The sequence below is a fragment of the Phoenix dactylifera genome, unplaced genomic scaffold, assembly GCF_009389715.1.
Source record: "Phoenix dactylifera cultivar Barhee BC4 unplaced genomic scaffold, palm_55x_up_171113_PBpolish2nd_filt_p 000769F, whole genome shotgun sequence".
In the NCBI taxonomy this organism is placed as follows: domain Eukaryota; kingdom Viridiplantae; phylum Streptophyta; class Magnoliopsida; order Arecales; family Arecaceae; genus Phoenix; species Phoenix dactylifera.
Window position 1 is genome coordinate 190,963 of NW_024068140.1, and position 17,563 is coordinate 208,525.

Consider the following 17,563-nt stretch of genomic DNA (forward strand, 5'->3'; position numbering starts at 1 on the left):
GCATTTTTTGTGATGGGCCAAATGGTGCTTCTTGGAGGGCCAAAAGCTCCTTTTGGTGATATTAAAAGTATTTGGTAAATATTTTTAAACAGTATATTCTATTTCTCCGAGAGCTAAAAAAAATCTACTAAGAAAAAGCTCCAATCTGAATTTTTGGAGCCAAAGCTCTACTAAGAAAAAGTTTTCTTTGGAGCCAATCATCTTGATTATTATATTATAATAATCAATATAATAATCATCTTATAATAGCTTATATAAGTGTTTCCAAAGATGACAACCGGAGGGGTAAACTGGATTTTTCAAAATTTTCTACAAACTTAAACAATGATTAAATGAAATTAATTTAAACTTAAATATTCACAGCAAAATAAGTGATAAATGAATGCATAACATAAGAACAAATACCAACAACTCAAACACAAAGATTTTATAGTGGTTCGGATCCAAACTCAACTTCTATATCTATTTTTCAAGTCTTTTTCTTGAGAATTTCACTATAATCTCTGAACAAAATTATAAAATAATCATTTTCCGACTCACAACTAAACTTAATTGATTTTTCTAGCAATCAACTAAAATCAAACTATTTTTTTAGTATAGCTAAACTAACCCCAAGTTCCAACACTTAGGAATTCCTTGTTGAATTTCCAATTTAGCAAAACTTAGTCAATTTTTTATAGCAATCAACCCCAATCTAGCTATTTCTCGAGTACAACCAAACCTTATAAAGAAGCTGATTTTTCACACTATCAGTTATACCAAAAATCCCATACGAGATTTTTTAATCACATACACAAAAGAAAGATAGAAAAGAAATACAAAATAACCTCTACTAAGGTTGAATTTTTGCCATTGTAGCTCGAGTTTGATTGCTCCGAATGTTGAGATCTTGAGGTGAATGAATTCAACCCCTTTCCATTTCCTTTTCTTCATTGCACTTGATATTGTGGCAATCGCGGTGATGGACAAAAAGTAATTTTAGAATTCTATTTTATTTTTAATTAAAATAAATATGGTTTTTATTAATGGTGTTAGAATAATCGTTATGTTAGGGGCATTTGTGTAAGAAATAGTATTTTATGATGGTACAAAAATAAATATAAATTTTAAGAGAATATTTATGTAAATTTAAATTTTTTAAAAATATTCATGCAAAAAAACCCTTAAAAATAATAATTTATAAAATCTACATCCTTAAATCCAGATCGTCCATCCGGGTGCTTATAAAGAGTAGGTCACCCTTAGCCACTTCTCCCTTCCAACGGTCACCATGGGCCACCTCTCTCCCCTCTTGAAGCCCAATCCCCCTCCCCTCCCCTCAGAATTCCAATTCATCTCCCTCGTCCACTCCTCCAAATCTCCTCTCCACCTCAAACAAATCCACGCTCACCTCCTCCGCCGCCGCCTCCCCCTCACCGGCCGCCTCGCCGCCCAGCTCGTCGCTGCCTGCTCCACACTCCGCTCAATGTCCTACGCCCTCTCCTTCTTCCACCACCACCACTCCCCCCCGTCTCCCTCCCCCCTCTCTTCGACGCCCTCATCCGCGCCCTCTCCGAAAATTTCCTCTTTTCATCCGCTCTCTCCCACTTCGCCCTCATGGCTCGCTCCGGCCTCCGCCCGGGCCGCCTCGCCTTCCCTTTTGCCCTCAAATCTGCTGCCTCTCTTCCTGCTCCCAGCGTCGGCGCTTCCCTCCATGCCTTCGCCGCCAAGCTTGGCGTCGACCTTGATCCCTTTGTCCGCACCTCCCTCGTCGATATGTATGTCAAGCTTGGTTCGTCTGTCCTCGCGCTCCAGGTGTTTGATGATACTCCTGAATGGCACAAGTCTGCTAATGTGCTCCTATGGAATGTCTCGATCAGTGCATGTTGCCAGTTGGGTAATATGGAGGGTGCACGGGAGCTCTTTGAGTCAATGCCAGAGAGGAGTGTGGCTTCTTGGAACAGTTTGATTCATGGGTATATACAAAAAGGTAATGTGGAGCAGGCGGCCGAGCTTTTCAATTGGATGCCTGAGAGGAATGTGGTTTCTTGGACGACGATGGTAGCAGGCTTCTCGCAGCTGGGCGAAAATGCACGGGCTCTGCGGACTTTTGATGAGATGTTGGAAGCAGGCATGAGGCCTAACAATTACACAATCGCATCGGTGCTCTCTGCTTGTGCAAGAATGGGGGCTCTGGAGAGTGGCATTCGGATCCATGAGTATGTCCTAAAGAATGGGTTTCGGGCAAATGGAGTGATAGGAACAGCTCTTGTTGATATGTACTCAAAATGCGGGAAGATTGACCATGCCAGCCAGGTCTTTGAGCATATGGAGGAGAGGGATATTCTTACTTGTACTGCAATGATAATGGGATGGGCTGTCCATGGGAACTGGAAGCAAGCACTTCAGTGCTTCGAGGACATGAAATGTGCATGTGTCAAGCCTGATGGAGGGGTGTACTTGGCCATGCTAATGGCATGCTCTCACTCTGGAAACGTGGAGCGAGGGCTTGAGCTATTTGATAGCATGAGATATGATTACAAGATTGAGCCGAATGTGAAGCATTACACCTGCATGGTGGATCTGTTAGGAAGAGCTGGGCGGCTGGATGAAGCCCTTGCTTTCATGGAGGCTATGCCCATTGAACCAGACTTTATTGTTTGGGGTGCTCTTTTTAATGCTTGTCAATCTCATAAGAATGTTGAATTGGCTGAATTTGCTGCAGAGAAGCTTCTCAAACTCAAGCCTAAACATCAAGGTAGCTACATCTTCCTTTCCAACATGTATGCTGGGGCTGGCAGATGGGAGGATGCAGAGAAGGTGAGGATCAATATGAAGGATAGGGGCATGGGGTTGTCACCTGGGTGGAGTAATATTGAGGTTGAGGGAAGCACAAATCATTTTGTTGCTGGTGATTGATCTCACCTTAGTTTGAGAGAGATTTACTGTAAATCAGAGCAAGATAACAACTTGAGCAAGATAACAAGGGTATGTTCCCAACACCGAGTACATTGATGAATTGGACAAGAACTCATTGGAATGCCATAGTTAGAAATTGGCGCTTGCTTCCACCCAAGGTCAGTGTGTTTCAGAGCCTATGGTTAGTTATTTAAATTAATTCCAATTCCTTGTTTTAAGTGCTTTTTGTTAATGAGAGCCAAGGATTTTAATGCATGATAGAGTCATAGAGTTGCTTTTGGTGTGAAATACTCATATTTAAGAATTATCATTTCAAATAGATCAGCTACATAAGAGTAGAAGGATTTGTGTAATTAATACTTAAATCTGGTATTCTAATGAGGGTGGGCACTGGTGATTGGCAAGGCCGATATTTTTCTGTAAGGTTTATTTTTGTCTTAATTGTTGAAAAAGGATTGCCAATGACCAAATTATAATATTCAATAATTATTATCATTTAGATCTAGTGTAATCTAAAAGCATTGTAGTTGAAGTTATTGGTGGTCAATTTGATGTGGTTTCAATTGTTAATGTGGAGAAATACAATTATTATTTTGTTTCTGTCTTTTTAAAATCGAACCTTCCATCAGGTACACTGATGCAGTGTTGCTGTTGCAAAGCGGGCAAGCTGATTCACAACAATTATTTATGTATGTCTATTCCTACCTGTTTTGTATAAGCCGTATCTCATATCTTGGTTTTGACTGCCTTTTTGTAAGGATTTCAATAATCTATATACCTATTCATTTTGTTTCTATGTAGTCAGCAGATGAATTATAACTAGTAACTTGTTATAGTCAGTAGTCCATTTGTCAAGTTCTAGTACATGCATCCGAAAAAGAAAGAATGAAGGAAAGAAGAAACAGTTTGTTGATTTATGTTAGTTGGGACAAATGACCTAATTTGTGATTTCTTAACAATTGAGTTGCCTGTGTCCACTATCTTCTTTATGAGGGAAAATTATGACAATGCAAGTTCCGGATTGATTCATGAAATAGGTCTGATCATCAGAGCCCCACAGCTCACTTAGTTTTTATTGGATTAACAGGAAAAGGAAAAGAAAAGGAAGCAATAAGCTATGAGATATTTTTGGTCGACTTATAAAGCACATGGGGTATAACTATCTCCAAAGTTATATACCATTTGCGTATGGTTTCTGTGAGTTTCTGATTGTAGAAATATTTAGGACAGCACAAAGTTTGTAGATTTCTCATTAGAGATAGAGATACTAGGCTGATGACTCTTGGATTTCCATTTCTTTGATTTTTTTAATCTCAAGAAATAGATTTATTGGAGTCTTGTTCATTTGTTCTCTCTCTCTCTCTCTCTCTCTCTCTCTTACTTAATTGCATTATTATGCTTCCATTGCCCTTAAAGGCACTGATTTACAAACAAAAGTCCATTCACAAAAGCTTCTCTCATTTCAATAGTAGAGATGTCCAGTGAAGTTTCCCTTCTTTAAGGAAACTGAATTAGATTGATCTCTCATTAGGTTTCCTTATGTAATTCTTATCAAGCTACATATTTAGTGACCAAGTGAAAAGATGTTGGTTTTGTAAAAACAAATTGCAATATTAGTTTGTTTTGTCAGTCTTTTCAAATTATTAATTGCTCTTGATGATTCTGATTTGGTGATTAGACATGGCTAGGAACCAAAACATTATGGTGCAGTAATGAGAGGGTAACGAGAACATCTCAAATTTTTGGGTTTCGTAATGCCTCATACATAAATTACACTTGACAGCTTCTGTTACTCCTGCCTGTTATCATCACATTAGAACCTTATCTATGCCATATCAATTTGACACTTCTAGTTAAAGTGCCAATCTAACTGAAGTTTGTGTAGATATCTTCTGTACATTGACAATTGACAACATTTTGTTGTCTGAACTTGTCACTTCTGGCAAACTATTATCAAGCCTAAATTCATTTCGGTTTAGGAATTCTTAAAATTGTGTAGTTTTCTGACAGTTTGCACAATAATTTATACATTGCGTTCATTCAGTTGTATCCAAAGAAGGTTCCAAATGTATTATTTACATGATGCTTTGTCAGGTATTATTAAGGCTAGCATCTCCAGTTCTTCTGGATACTTTGACACTTGTAACATTTATCAGTTTTAAAAATAAGATTCTGCAAGGCGACTCCTTCATTATGCTGTTTAGAAAGGTGCTGCATGGTAGTGGGTGGAAAGTGTTCCAATAAGTTGTACACATCCTCTAACATTCAAAATTGCGCAGGATTGCAATTTTCAGATTTGGAGGAAGATAATTGCTTTTTTTCCTTTCTAGAGGAAAGTCTGGTTTGAAAACAAAATTCCACTCAAAAAGAACAGGGTGACAGGAGGGTAACTCAGATTTGCTAGAAGTTGGGGACGGACAATTGAGTGATGATGATATCCATTATATCAAGACTGAAGCTGGAGAACAATAAACTCATTCAGGAAGGGAAAGACCACTGAATGCAAATCAGGTGACATATCTTTTTAGCAATGCTCTATTTCTTATAGGCAACGGTTTTTCTTTGCTTTTACTGATTACCTCTTAATCTTCAGATTCAGTCAATGAGCAACCTAAGCTTCAAAAAGTTGTTCCAAAAACTGGATTCTTATACAACTGCATCAGTGGACGTCGAAAGAATTTTAGAAAAGAGGAAATGGTGCCTACAATTCCATGTAAGAGTATGATGAATATAATAAATAGCTTGTTTTGGGAGCAGTTTGATTAACTTTAGATGCACTGAGTGCCAACAGATGATGCTTCACACAAGGTTGAGCAGGGCTGGGATGGTTAAGGTGCTGAAATGTTGTGATTCTTGTGTAACATCTGCTTACGATTTTTTTTTTTTTTTTTTTTCAGAAGCTCATGCATGTATGATTTCCTCTAAAGATTATGTATGCAAAATGGCTTGTGAACTCAACCTCTTGTTGTTTGCTAATATTTGTGCTAGGTTTAGAATGTGGTTTTTCATAGACTAAAATGTTACAGTTGGGACTTGGTGAAAGCCACAAACTTCACATAGTTACAGCTGACATCTTTCATAGTTTATTTTGGATTGCAATAAGTTGAATGGTTCAGCAAAAAAAAAAAAAAAAAAAAGTTGAATGGTTAGGTCAAAATTATAAAACCACTTTTAAGAGATCCATCTCTGCTTGTTTCTTGTGTTTGAATGAGTCTAAAAGCTTTATCCATAACGTGCTTCACCCGATTGAATTGAAGGGACATAATAGCTTGGCTGTGCAATTCGTGATTATTGGAACAAAACTTTTTTGGTGCATGCATCAGACAAAATTATGTAGAGCGAGTTTTCTTTTTTGCCATGTCTACTGTAGCTTACATCTTAATGTGGAAACCCAAGGGCTATATTCGGTTAGGACTCTTCTTATTAACAGAGCTTGTGCTCGTCTCACAACTTTTTTTTAAAAAAATAAAGAAAATCATGATACATTGTGGAGAGTTGAGGCTGTTCATCCATCCATCTTCTTCCTCATCAAGTCTCTGTCCATCCGTCTGAGAAGCTTTTTTTTCTTTCCTCTCGAGGTGTGTATTGGGTTACCGGATGATTAATTTGCTAGGTCTGTATCATCTGGTTGAAGATTGTGTACTAATGAATATCATGTTTTAGAAATTATGTATCAATTTATCTGAAGGTGTGTATTAGGTCGTTGTTGGTATCAATAAGGTCATTTTGGCCACTTTCGTGCTACAAAGGGGAGCAACAGATTGTTGGAAGATGAAGAAAGGAAATCAAGGACTGGATGATGCGCCTATCACTTGGGAAGGATTTAGAGATATGAGAAGTATTTTCTCCAAAGTATCCATTTTCAGAAATTCTGGAAGTTCGATCGACTAGAGTAGGGAAGATGTTAGTTGCCCAAGATGCAACAAAGTTCGAAGAAATGTTTGCATATGCTCGAACATTGATAGCAGTGGAGGGCGACCAGGCTAGAAAATTTGAGAACGAACTTAGGTTGGATCTAACAATTGGTTATTGCATTTGAGCTATCCACCTATAAAGAGGTTCGTAACAAAGCTCCGGTGATAGAGAAAGGACTTAATAATACTCAAGCTGCAAAAGAGAAAAATGTGAAGTATAGGGCTTGGTCAAATGATTCTCAAGGCTAGCATGATAATGACATTGAATTAAGAATAAAGAGGTCTACCACTACTAGTGCAAGTTTTAGAGCTCAGCCTTTAGGTGAAATTAGATAGATGCGGTAGATCTCATTATTAGAAGGATTATACGTGGCCTAGAGGAGCCTATTATACATATGGTCAGCAAGGCCATAAGGTTATTGTTTGTCCTTAGAAAGGAGCCACAGGCCCACAGGAGCGTCAAGCCCCTGAGTCTACTTAAGGATACCCAGCAAATCGAGCACCCCAAGATGCACAGTAGAAGCCTCGCACCCATGGGTGGATCTACGCTTTACCCAATGGGATGCTAGGGCTTCCGACTCGATGGTCGCAAGTACTAAATAACTCCTTATATTCTTCTTTGCTATACATGTGATGCAGGACAACTGCAGGAAGGAGAGGGAAGGAAAAAGAAGAGGAGGGGGGGAGAAGAGGAGGAGGGGAAAGAAAGAGGAAGAAGAAGATAGAAAGGCTAATTTTCTTTCATCATTCATCAAAAACCTAAACATGAGGATGAACCCATATAAATGGGGTCACAAAATAACAAATAGATCCCTACAAATAAAACAATCCCGAAAAGGCCCTAAAATGACAATATGCAAATAAATCCAATCAACATAAAATAAATCTAACTAAAATAAATCAATCTAAAATAAAATCAGGCTGGCTGAATCGGCTGGGACCCGCTGAGCTGGCTGGATCCTTAGCGACCGGCTGACCTGGCACTGGTGTCCGCACCAACTCTCCTCGGGTGGAAAGAAGTCGACCTCGACGCAAGTGGCTCGGTAAAGCCCCGGTAGTACTCCAACAAGTCGGGGTCAATCAGTGGTCTCTCCTCGTGCTGGATCCAAGTATAACCGGACTTTGGTCGTCCACGCCAACGAACCAGAGAACGCTGGATGCCTCCATCACTGTCAAAAACTATTTGCTCGGCTAAAATAGAATCAATATACTCTTTTTGTGCTCGATGGAGGATAAAAAGAAACGAAGATGGCATGGAATCAATAATAGGATAAACATCGGGCGCAGGAGAGTGTGCAGCAAAAGAGTCATCAGGGATTGCAACCAAATCTTTAATATTAAGAGTAAGGCTATGACCAAAATCAAATGGAAAGTCAATGGCATAGGCGTCAGTGCCATCCTTGTGCAACACCCTGAATGGTCCAATACTAAGAGACTGCAATTCCTTAAAACAGATCATTACGTAATCCCAAGTTTGAAATTCTTTAGCATGAAAATCAGCTTGCATCTTATATTGAGCAGTACATGCATGAATGCCCTTATAGATTTCCTGATACAACTTATGAATGTGTTGTGTAAGTGCATATGCAAGCTCAGAAATCCTAACATCAGTTTCGATGGGTTGTGCGAGGGCATATCCAACTACACTCATGGTAGACTGGTCAGACTCGCTATCTGACTGTGCAAGCGAGCTAGGTGTAGTGTGGGTGCATCCTAGGGTTTCAGGTTTGTCATCACACTCTTCCTCAATGTCCTGAATGTCATCGAGGTTTGGTTCATAGATTTGCTCCTCTAAGTCATCTATGTCACCTCCCTGCTCTTGCTGAGCAATAACGAAAAATTTGTTAGCACATTGAGAGGTAACGTGACCAAAATCTTGACATTTGTAACACTGAATTTTGGAATGGGGTTTGGGAGGCTCACCAAGGATTCCCTTGCTATTAGTGTTTCGGCCTGGGACACGGGCAGTAGGAGGGGGCCTATGAGTAGTGGACCCGACAGAAGGTTTGGACCCTAAGGAATTAAGACCCGTGGGAGTGCTCCGTGTGTCAGGGCGCTTTACAAATGTGGACTTAGTGTTCCATCGGTTAAGGAGATCGTCTTGGTAGTTCAGAGGCAGGTATTTTTCTTTAAGTCTCTCTTTCATCTCTACCCAATCAGTTATTTCATGTTGATGTCTCCTAGCTAATAGTTGTTCAGTGTTTTGCCAAAACAGCTTAGCTCGACCAAGGAGTTTCATTCTAGCGAATCGAACTTTTTTGTTCTCAGACAGATTGTACCACTCAAAGAAGTGGTCCATTTCGTGTAACCAATCGGAGAAGACTTTCGGGTCAAGACGACCGTCAAAAGTGGGGGCTTCCACCCTAATGCCTCTCATTACGCCTCCATCAGGGTCACGAAGATCTCTGGGTTCTACGTTATGTCGGTAACCTCTATCAATATTAGGAAAGGGACCTGGTCCTCTAGGGCGAGGGTAGGCATAATGGTGACCCGGAACAGACCTATTATCAAAATTGTCCTGCCGAACAGAGTCTTGTTGTTCTAGGAGTTGTTCTAGGGTGTCATCCCCTTCAAGACCTGGTAAATGGGAGGTACTAGTTTTCTTAAATTCAATAACCCTCTGAAGTGAAACCTCGATTGAATCAAGTCGGGTATTAACCTGGGTGGACATTGTGGTTAGGTCATGAATTTGGGCATTGTTGTTTTGGATTTGAACGTTAGCGTCTTGGATAGCTTTTAATAGAGCTTCGATTTTGGAATCCATGCCTAATTGGGACTCAGGGTGAGATGCGACACGACCACTATGTAGATGCATAAATGAATGACAAAATGTATGATCCGACCAACTATAAAGGTTCCTAAGTAGACCTAATGCATGAAATGAATTCAAAATTGCAAAGTAGATGCTCAATATAATCAGAAGCTAACTCAAGCAATTGAAATTGGCTTTGAATTACGTAACAAATTCAGATAAGTAGTTGCAGTCAAATAGTACTAGTTTTCAGTGTGTTTGCAGGGTTGCACAGAGCCTCAAAGAACTTCCAAAGATTAGGTAGCCCTACAATTAATAACAAAGACAGGCCACTACTAGGGTTTTGGTGTTGTTTGGAGTGGATGTGTTGAATTTTTAGGAAGCAATATCAATAGAGCACATAAGAGTTAATTAATTCTAAATTTAGACAAACAAATAAAATTTGTAGTAAGGGAAGAAACCTGACCTGGGTTGGGGTGACGACCAGAAATGCTGCACAGTAAGTAGGCTTGTCAAACGGCTCCAGTTGGGGTTGATCTCAGCAACACGGCAGGTCGAAATGGGCTCTGCAGTGGCGTTGCAGGCCGACGGGCTTGGGCCTGTGAGGAGGAAATCGGATTGGGCCCGGTGTTTAGGGCCTGAGAGTCGGGCCCGGTGGATTCTTTGGGGGTGCGGGCGCGGGCCCGATGAGAGAATCGGCTCGAGAGAGAAAATGAAGGTGGGGTGGGAGGTGAGGTGGGTTCGGCCGTGAAGGAAGAAGAAAGGGGAGGAGAGATGGGGTTACCCTTGATCCCACAGTGGGGAAGGGGGGGTGCGATCAGTGGAAGAAAGAGGAGGGAAGGGTTAAGGGAATCGTGGCACGGGGGAGGCGCTGCGTGTGGGTGGCGTAGGAAGGGGGCGGCGCTGCGGTGGAGGCGGAGGCGGTTGCAGCACGGGGGCGGCACTGCGGTGGAGGCGGTCGCAGCACGGGGACGGCACTGCGGTGGAGGCGGAGGCGGTCGCAGCACGGGGGCGGCGCTGCGTGCGGGCGGCAGAGGAAGAGGGCGGCGCTGCGTGCGGGCGGAGGGGAAGCGGCGACGTCGGAGGCAGCGCTGTGGTGGAGGCGGAAGCGGCGTATGAACGGGGGAGGAGAGGCGGAGGCGGCGGTGGAGTTGCGGACGATCAGAGGAGGAAGATGAAAGGTACTCTTCTTTTTTTTTTTTTTTTTCTTCTTCTTTTTCTTTTTTCTTCTTTTTTTTTTTTTTTTTTTTAACCCGATTGGGTTCGGGTTAGCGGGCGCACCCGCTCCGGGAACCCACTACGGGTTCGGCTCCATCGTGGGGCTTTGAGGGGAGGAGGTTGCAGGTGGTTACCTGCTTCCGCAGCAACCGGTGCATGGGGTGCGGTGGCGGTTGAAGGAGATGGGGGCACAGGCGGGCGATTGCTGCGAGGAGTCGAGAATCGCAAAGAGGGGAAGGCAGCGACGACGATCGGGACGATGGGCGCTCGGGAGTGGCAGTGCCCCTTTCCTCGGATCCGGATGAGATCGGCGACCGGGGACGCACGGGAGCGTGTGGAAGCGGGATACGATGGAGCGTCGATGAGTGATCTGGCCACGGACGGCGACGCCGAGATGCAATGGAGCGTGGCAGCTGGCGACGGGGACGCGGGCGGAGCTGAGCGCGTCCTCCTCTCTTCCGTGCTTGGGTACGGCCACGGTTGGCCGGTGGCTCAGGGAGATCCTCTTCGTCGGGTCGCAGGGCGCGCGGTTGGTGCTCTCGGTAGCGGTTGCGACGGCGTTGGAGGTGTCGGACGTGCGCGGGGTGGGGTGGGGGAATCGTCCTTAGGGGCTTTTCCCTTGGGAGGATGATGGCCACGGGAACATGGATTCTTTTTTCTTTTTTTTTTTTTTTTTTCCTCTCGTTCGTAGCCTGACCCACGGCAGCCCAGAAAAGAAAAGGGTTTTGGCAACAGAGGCAAAACCAGGTGCTCTGGTACCAAAGCTGATGCAGGACAACTGCAGGAAGGAGAGGGAAGGAAAAAGAAGAGGAGGGGGGGAGAAGAGGAGGAGGGGAAAGAAAGAGGAAGAAGAAGATAGGAAGGCTAATTTTCTTTCATCATTCATCAAAGACCTAAACATGAGGGTGAACCCATATAAATGGGGTCACAAAATAACAAATAGATCCCTACAAATAAAACAATCCCGAAAAGGCCCTAAAATGATAATATGCAAATAAATCCAATCAACATAAAATAAATCTAACTAAAATAAATCAATCTAAAATAAAATCAGGCTGGCTGAATCGGCTGGGACCCGCTGAGCTGGCTGGATCCTTAGCGACCGGCTGACCTGGCACTGGTGTCCGCACCAACATGCTAATAATTGCTATATGAATGTTTAGCTTAACTTTAGGTATGTGGGTCCATATGAGATCTTAGATAAGGTAACTGGCAATTTGAGGACAAAGTCGTCTACTCAACACCTTCTTGCCTAGATGGTTGTCCCACTACAAGCTAGCCCTAATCATTTGAGTGACCACAACAACTACAATTAATGGCATGAAATTATGAAACTGTATTAATTTTTAGCATTGTTTACTCGGACCTCTGGATGTACAATGCTAGCTCGAGACCCCTCGTAGGATCCACCTGGTCAATCTGGGTTTACCTAGATATCTGGACTCTTTACTAGTCCTAAAATATCTAGAGAGAAAAAAGAGTGATAAAGAGAGAAAACATTAGAGAGCGAGAGAAAAGAGGAGAGAGAGAGCCTTCTCTTCTACTTAAAATAGTGGAGACATCTCTCTCCCTCTTCTTCTCAACCCGGTATGGCAGAGCTGAGGGACAATGGCCCGCAGCAGTTCCTCCACCCGACGGCGATGGCATTAGTCCCAAGCATGAGCCGTGGCCGGCAGTGGTCAACAATCCAAGAAAAAGACAAGGAAGTAGGGACAACCCTGTTTCATGCCTTTCTAGCTGCTCATCGGTCCAAAACAATTGGCGACCTCGGCCATCAAGCCAAGAAACCATGAGGAAGAAAAAGTTCGACTCCTTACCTCAATCTGGTGAAGATTCGGCGACCCCTTTTCGGCGAAAAACAAAATAAGAACTCAGAGGAAGAGCTTGGAATGGGCGGCTTCTGTCGAGAGATTTGAGATGGGATTCAATAGAGAAGAAAAAGAGCCTTATGTAGATGAAATTTCTTAGGCTTGATGGAGTTCTAGGTGCCCTCAAACACCCCTTTCCTTGTCGAAACTAGGGAGGAAGGGCTTGCTGAGCAGCCCAAGCAGCTGGCCCAAGCCCGCTTTAAACTGGGCCTTTACACGTACGCATGGATAATATACCCAATCACCATATATTTTATGTAGATATTTTCTCCTCTATCTTATTTAAAATGTTGTAACACGGATTTTAAAGCCGCTGTAGTGGAGCATGGTTCTGATCCTTGATATCTTGTGCCAAATGCATTTCATGCCCTCAATCAAATAAATGAACGAGGGTTTTAACGTACTCTCCAAAGAGGGGAGGGAAAATTGCCATGTGATTATGTGAAGAAGTGCTTCTCTTAAAAGTTCTTTGCAAATGAGTGGTTCTTCCTTTGGGGGGATATATCCGGGAGCTCCTTTAAAAAGCCGTTATTTTCCTCATGTTGGCGGGCTTCTTCCTTTCTTTCTTTTCCCATCTCTGCTTCAGAATTAGGATTAGTTACTGAGATCTCCACATCCTATCTTTCTTTCTCCATTCTTGGAATCCATGGGGTCATCCGAGCAGGAGTTGTCCTGGAAAATGAACCAAAGAGATCCAAGAAAGGCTCTAAAACGCTTCAATTCGTTCCTCACCAAACGCCACTTTCTCCATCCTCCAGACCACGACCTCGTTGTAAGGATAGTTTCGAAACCACTACCTGATCTCGGCGAAAGAATTGCGGCAGATGTTCCTTTAGAGCCTGAAGCAGAGGGATCAATTATCACCAAGAGTGGTGGGGTTTGATCTTTCTACCATTTCTTGAGCTGCATTCTTTCTTCTATTCATGAATTCAATGAGGATTCGGCAATTCGTTGATTTGTTATCATTTTTTGGAAAGCTGATGGTGGGGAAGGGGTGGCCAGAGATGATGCACCGAAGCCTGAAGAAGAGGAAACGAGCATTGTCAAGAACGGTGAGGATTTGGTCTTTCTACAATTTTTTGAGCTTTATTCTTCAATCTATTCCCAAATCGTTTTATACTCAGCTATTCTTTGAGGACAATATATTGAAAATTTTATCATTTTTCTGCAAAAGCTGACGGTGGGCAAGATATTGCTGCCGAAGCTGCTGTGAAGCTTGAAGCAGAGGGATCGAGTGTTTTCAGGAACAGTGAGTGAGGGTTCGGTGTTTCATCCTATTTCTTGGTCTGTAACCTTTTCAATTCGTTGAGATTTTGGCAATTTATCGATTTATTTTTTTTCATTTCTCTGCAAGCTGATGGTGGAGAAGACGTTGCTGCAGAATGTTCTTTGAATACAGAAGCAGAGGGATCGAGCATCTTTAAGAATGGTGATGTCAATTCTCTGCAACGTGATGACAGTGAAGGCATCCTGGCAGAAGATACTCAGAAGCTGGAAGAAGAAGGATCGGGTCTTGTGGAGAACGTTGATGGTTTGATTTTCCTACCATTTCTTGCATAGTTTTCTTCTTTTGTTCATGAACCCAATGAGGTTTTGCCTTCTTTTTTTTCATTTTTCTGAAAGCAGATGGTGGAGAAGGCAATGCCGCAGAAAATTCTCTGAAGTCAGAAGCAGAGAGATTGAGTATCATCAAGAATAGTGATACAAATTTTCTGCAACCTGGTAAGACAGAAGGCATCCCAGACAGAGATACTCTGAAGCATGAAGCAGAGGAATCAAGTGTCATCAAGAACAGTGAGAGTTTATATCTGAACTACTTTGCAAGCTGGATTATTTCTTCTGCTCCCAACATCAATGAGGATTTGACAATTTCATTTCACTGATTTCAGTAATCTTTCAACGATTCTAATGTGCCTTTAATATGATCTTTATGGTGGGCTATATAGTTTTTATCTGTTCCCAAGCAGACATACTGTTCTTCTTTAGATGAGTACTTATATCTCAATTACTATTCTTTTTTGGGTGATTCGATTGATGCATTTCTTTTCATTTCCTTAATTGGAAACAATTTGTATGAGTTAGGAAGTGATTGTGGTAGACATGCAGATAAAAAGGAACAAGTGACAAGCTTTCAAGAAAACTTGCTTTTGTTTTGTGATTTATTTTCCAAGCTTAAGTCCATTAATATTTAAGTCTGGCCATTCTGTGGATCTTTTTCTTGTTCAATTATTTCAATTACGCCTTTCTTTTGCCTGTTTTGGGATAGATTAACTAGATTGGTTTCCTCAGTTGGTTGTGGATAATCTTGAGGCATTTGATATAATGCTGTCAGCTTCCTGAGTGTTTATTTCTTCGAGTGATTTAGTAGTTGCTTTCTTTTGCTTTAAAAGAATTATATCAGTAAGGTAATGGATCTAGTATATGTGCAGATACCAAGAAAGAAATAATTGAAGGGAATGGATATGATCGTTGAATAATTTTTGTGATAATCATCACAATATTGGAAGAGAGACTAAATGAGTAAACCTTGTGAAATATCTGGAATGCTATGAAACAAGAAGGTAATGGAAGTGAGAGAAGAATGTATTCCCTCAGAAAAAGATAGAAGAACTTGGGAAACATATGGGCCATCATACATCATTCCAATCTTTCATTTCTTCCTGATTATCCATGCTGCATTCATTCTACTTAGATTGGTGCATATTTGCATGACTACATTTCGTTTATGCATCGCAGTTCTACTTGTAAGTCTATTGAAGATAGAAAACCCCTATTAGTTTCTCTTCTAAATGGATCTATTCTCGTAGAGCTCACTTTATATTGCATGTAGCTTTGTGATGTTGCGAGCACATTTGACTTGGTTGCCATGTATTTTATTGCTAAAGTGGATTGAGTTTTAGTGCCCATATAAATTGTATTATCGAATTTATTTCCTAATAGCCTTCTATTAGATGTCTTTTCTTCTTTAGCAAAAAAATAGTATGAATGAAAATTTAAAATTGCATAAGATGGAAGTTTGTTTTTCAGCATCTTTGGCTATTAAACATATCTAATATATTTGAGTATCTAAAAACTCATCTTCAAATGTACTCTGATGGCTATACAATAGTTTAGCATTCCAACTAACTTGCTTATGCTTTATATCATAGTTTGACTACTTTAAAACGACCGATTTCCTACTTGGAATCAACAGTGCATCCTGTTATGAACTAAACTACGGTCTCTGCTATATTATATATGAATTATAGTGCAAAAACAAATGAAGTAGTCACAAGTTCCACATTAGTAGCTTTTTTATTTTTACTAAGAGAAACAGAGAAAAGACAGGTGCACTAATTTTTATCACACATAAATACATTAATATTCATTGTATGTTTCTGTAGGCAATCAGGCTCCACATGTTAATTACATCTCTAGGAAATCAAAGGGTGTGCATTTTTCTACTGATGGAGATGATTCTGCAGAAGAAGTAATCAATGTAAATTCCAAAATCTTATCCAAGAAAAGCAATATGTTTTTCAAGGTAAGAATTGAATCAAGTTCAGCTTAGTACTGTATTGCCTTGTCTACTTCACTCATCCATTCTATGTTGAAGCTTTTCAATGAAATGAAGAGCGAACCAGAAGCACAATCTCTAACTATTCAAATTGAAGCATCTGGTATGTGTTAAAGAATCTTTCTTTGTACGTTACTTAGTTGGCTCCATCATCGTTGTGATATTTTGAATTTGATTTGATGTAACAGAAGAAGAAGCCTTCAGTGGACTTCTGGAGTTCATATATTTTTCCACTATGTCGCCATCCTCCTATACAGAGATTGTGAATTTGCTGATGATCTCAGATGAGTTCCAGGCATTTTCATGTGCTGAGGTCTGCATCAGACTGCTGGAGATGAAGATTGAATGGGCACTTTCTTGCTGCGAGCTTTCTGCTAGAGTGCATGAACTTTATCTAAGAGAATTGCTAATTAAGGTAGAAAAGGAGCAGAAATCTAAGATATGCAGTGACATAATGAGGTAGCTTCTTACTACTATCAGCTAGTCCTTTTCCACATTTCTTTTAACGTTTGTAAATGATCGTCAACAAAATTTACCTTAGAAGGAGCTCATAAAACCATTTATTTCAATGACTAGCCACAAGGATGAACTTCTTCAACTATCCTTTGATAAAATTGAGGCACTCTTCTGCGTGGACACCCTCAAGGTGGAATCAGAAGATGTTGTTTATGATTTTATACGAGCTTGGGCCCAGAATCATTATCCAAATACGGAGACCGCTGCTCTGCTAAGGAATTGCACCTTGAACGCCTCATTCGCTTCCCTTACCTGACATGGCAAAAACTGGAAGAGGCCCTACAGTGCGACATTTTTGACCAAGAATCCATACTCAAGGCTGTTTAACCAAGCCCTGGCTTTCAAGGTCAGGGGGCCATACTGCCGCAGACTTGCCGTCGGAGGGTTTTCTAACAGCCAATTTTTTTGAGCGGTGTTACGAGCGCACACCCGTAATGGTTAGCAGGCTCCAGTCACCAGCATTTGACCGTTGTGTTGTCTATTTTAGTCTTACAGAAAATGAACTGTTAGAGATGTACCCAGTGGGTAGAAGAGAGTCCGAGGACTTCATGTTTGGTCACCAAGTCTTCAGTCTAGTGTCTTCCTGCAAATGGACTAGAGAGAGACACTATTTTGGGTTGAATGTCACTGCCAAGGGGGACTGCTCGGATGTGATTGTCTATGTTATTAGGTTTCTGGCGATGTCGAAGTAGATGATAGAGAGGAGTTTCAGGAGAGGGGATAGAGGCTCGCTTGTTGTTGCTAATCAGAAACTTTCCGCTGCGATGATCTTCTCCCAGGGATATGGGAACAACTTCTTAGTGGCAACTGCCCTTTCTTGCTTGGAGGCATTCTTCACCTA

At 41.5% G+C, this 17,563-nt stretch overlaps 3 protein-coding genes across 4 annotated transcripts; all 3 read left to right on the top strand.

Moving 5' to 3' along the window:
• Positions 1-1,274: 1,274 nt before the first annotated feature.
• On the top strand, positions 1,275-5,856 carry LOC120107112 (pentatricopeptide repeat-containing protein At1g04840-like). Of its 2 annotated transcripts, XM_039120273.1 has the most exons (4): positions 1,275-3,056; positions 3,528-3,587; positions 5,178-5,409; positions 5,492-5,856. In XM_039120273.1, the coding sequence occupies exon 1, from the start codon at positions 1,597-1,599 to the stop codon at positions 2,896-2,898; it is 1,302 nt and encodes a 433-aa protein (XP_038976201.1). In that variant the 5' UTR covers positions 1,275-1,596; the 3' UTR covers positions 2,899-3,056; positions 3,528-3,587; positions 5,178-5,409; positions 5,492-5,856. The 2 variants fall into 2 exon arrangements, with proteins under 2 accessions (XP_038976201.1, XP_038976202.1); XM_039120274.1 differs by lacking the exon at positions 3,528-3,587.
• A 7,154-nt stretch (positions 5,857-13,010) lies between these two features.
• On the top strand, positions 13,011-15,386 carry LOC120107113. The gene is made up of 5 exons (XM_039120280.1): positions 13,011-13,522; positions 13,628-13,702; positions 13,825-13,899; positions 14,005-14,181; positions 14,277-15,386. The coding sequence occupies exons 1-5, from the start codon at positions 13,297-13,299 to the stop codon at positions 14,531-14,533; spliced, it is 810 nt and encodes a 269-aa protein (XP_038976208.1). The 5' UTR covers positions 13,011-13,296; the 3' UTR covers positions 14,534-15,386.
• On the top strand, positions 15,199-16,978 carry LOC120107109 (BTB/POZ domain-containing protein POB1-like). The gene is made up of 5 exons (XM_039120270.1): positions 15,199-15,211; positions 16,034-16,173; positions 16,246-16,309; positions 16,395-16,665; positions 16,783-16,978. Exons 1-5 carry the CDS (start codon positions 15,199-15,201, stop codon positions 16,976-16,978), a joined length of 684 nt encoding a protein of 227 aa, XP_038976198.1.
• The last annotated feature ends 585 nt before the right edge of the window (positions 16,979-17,563 follow it).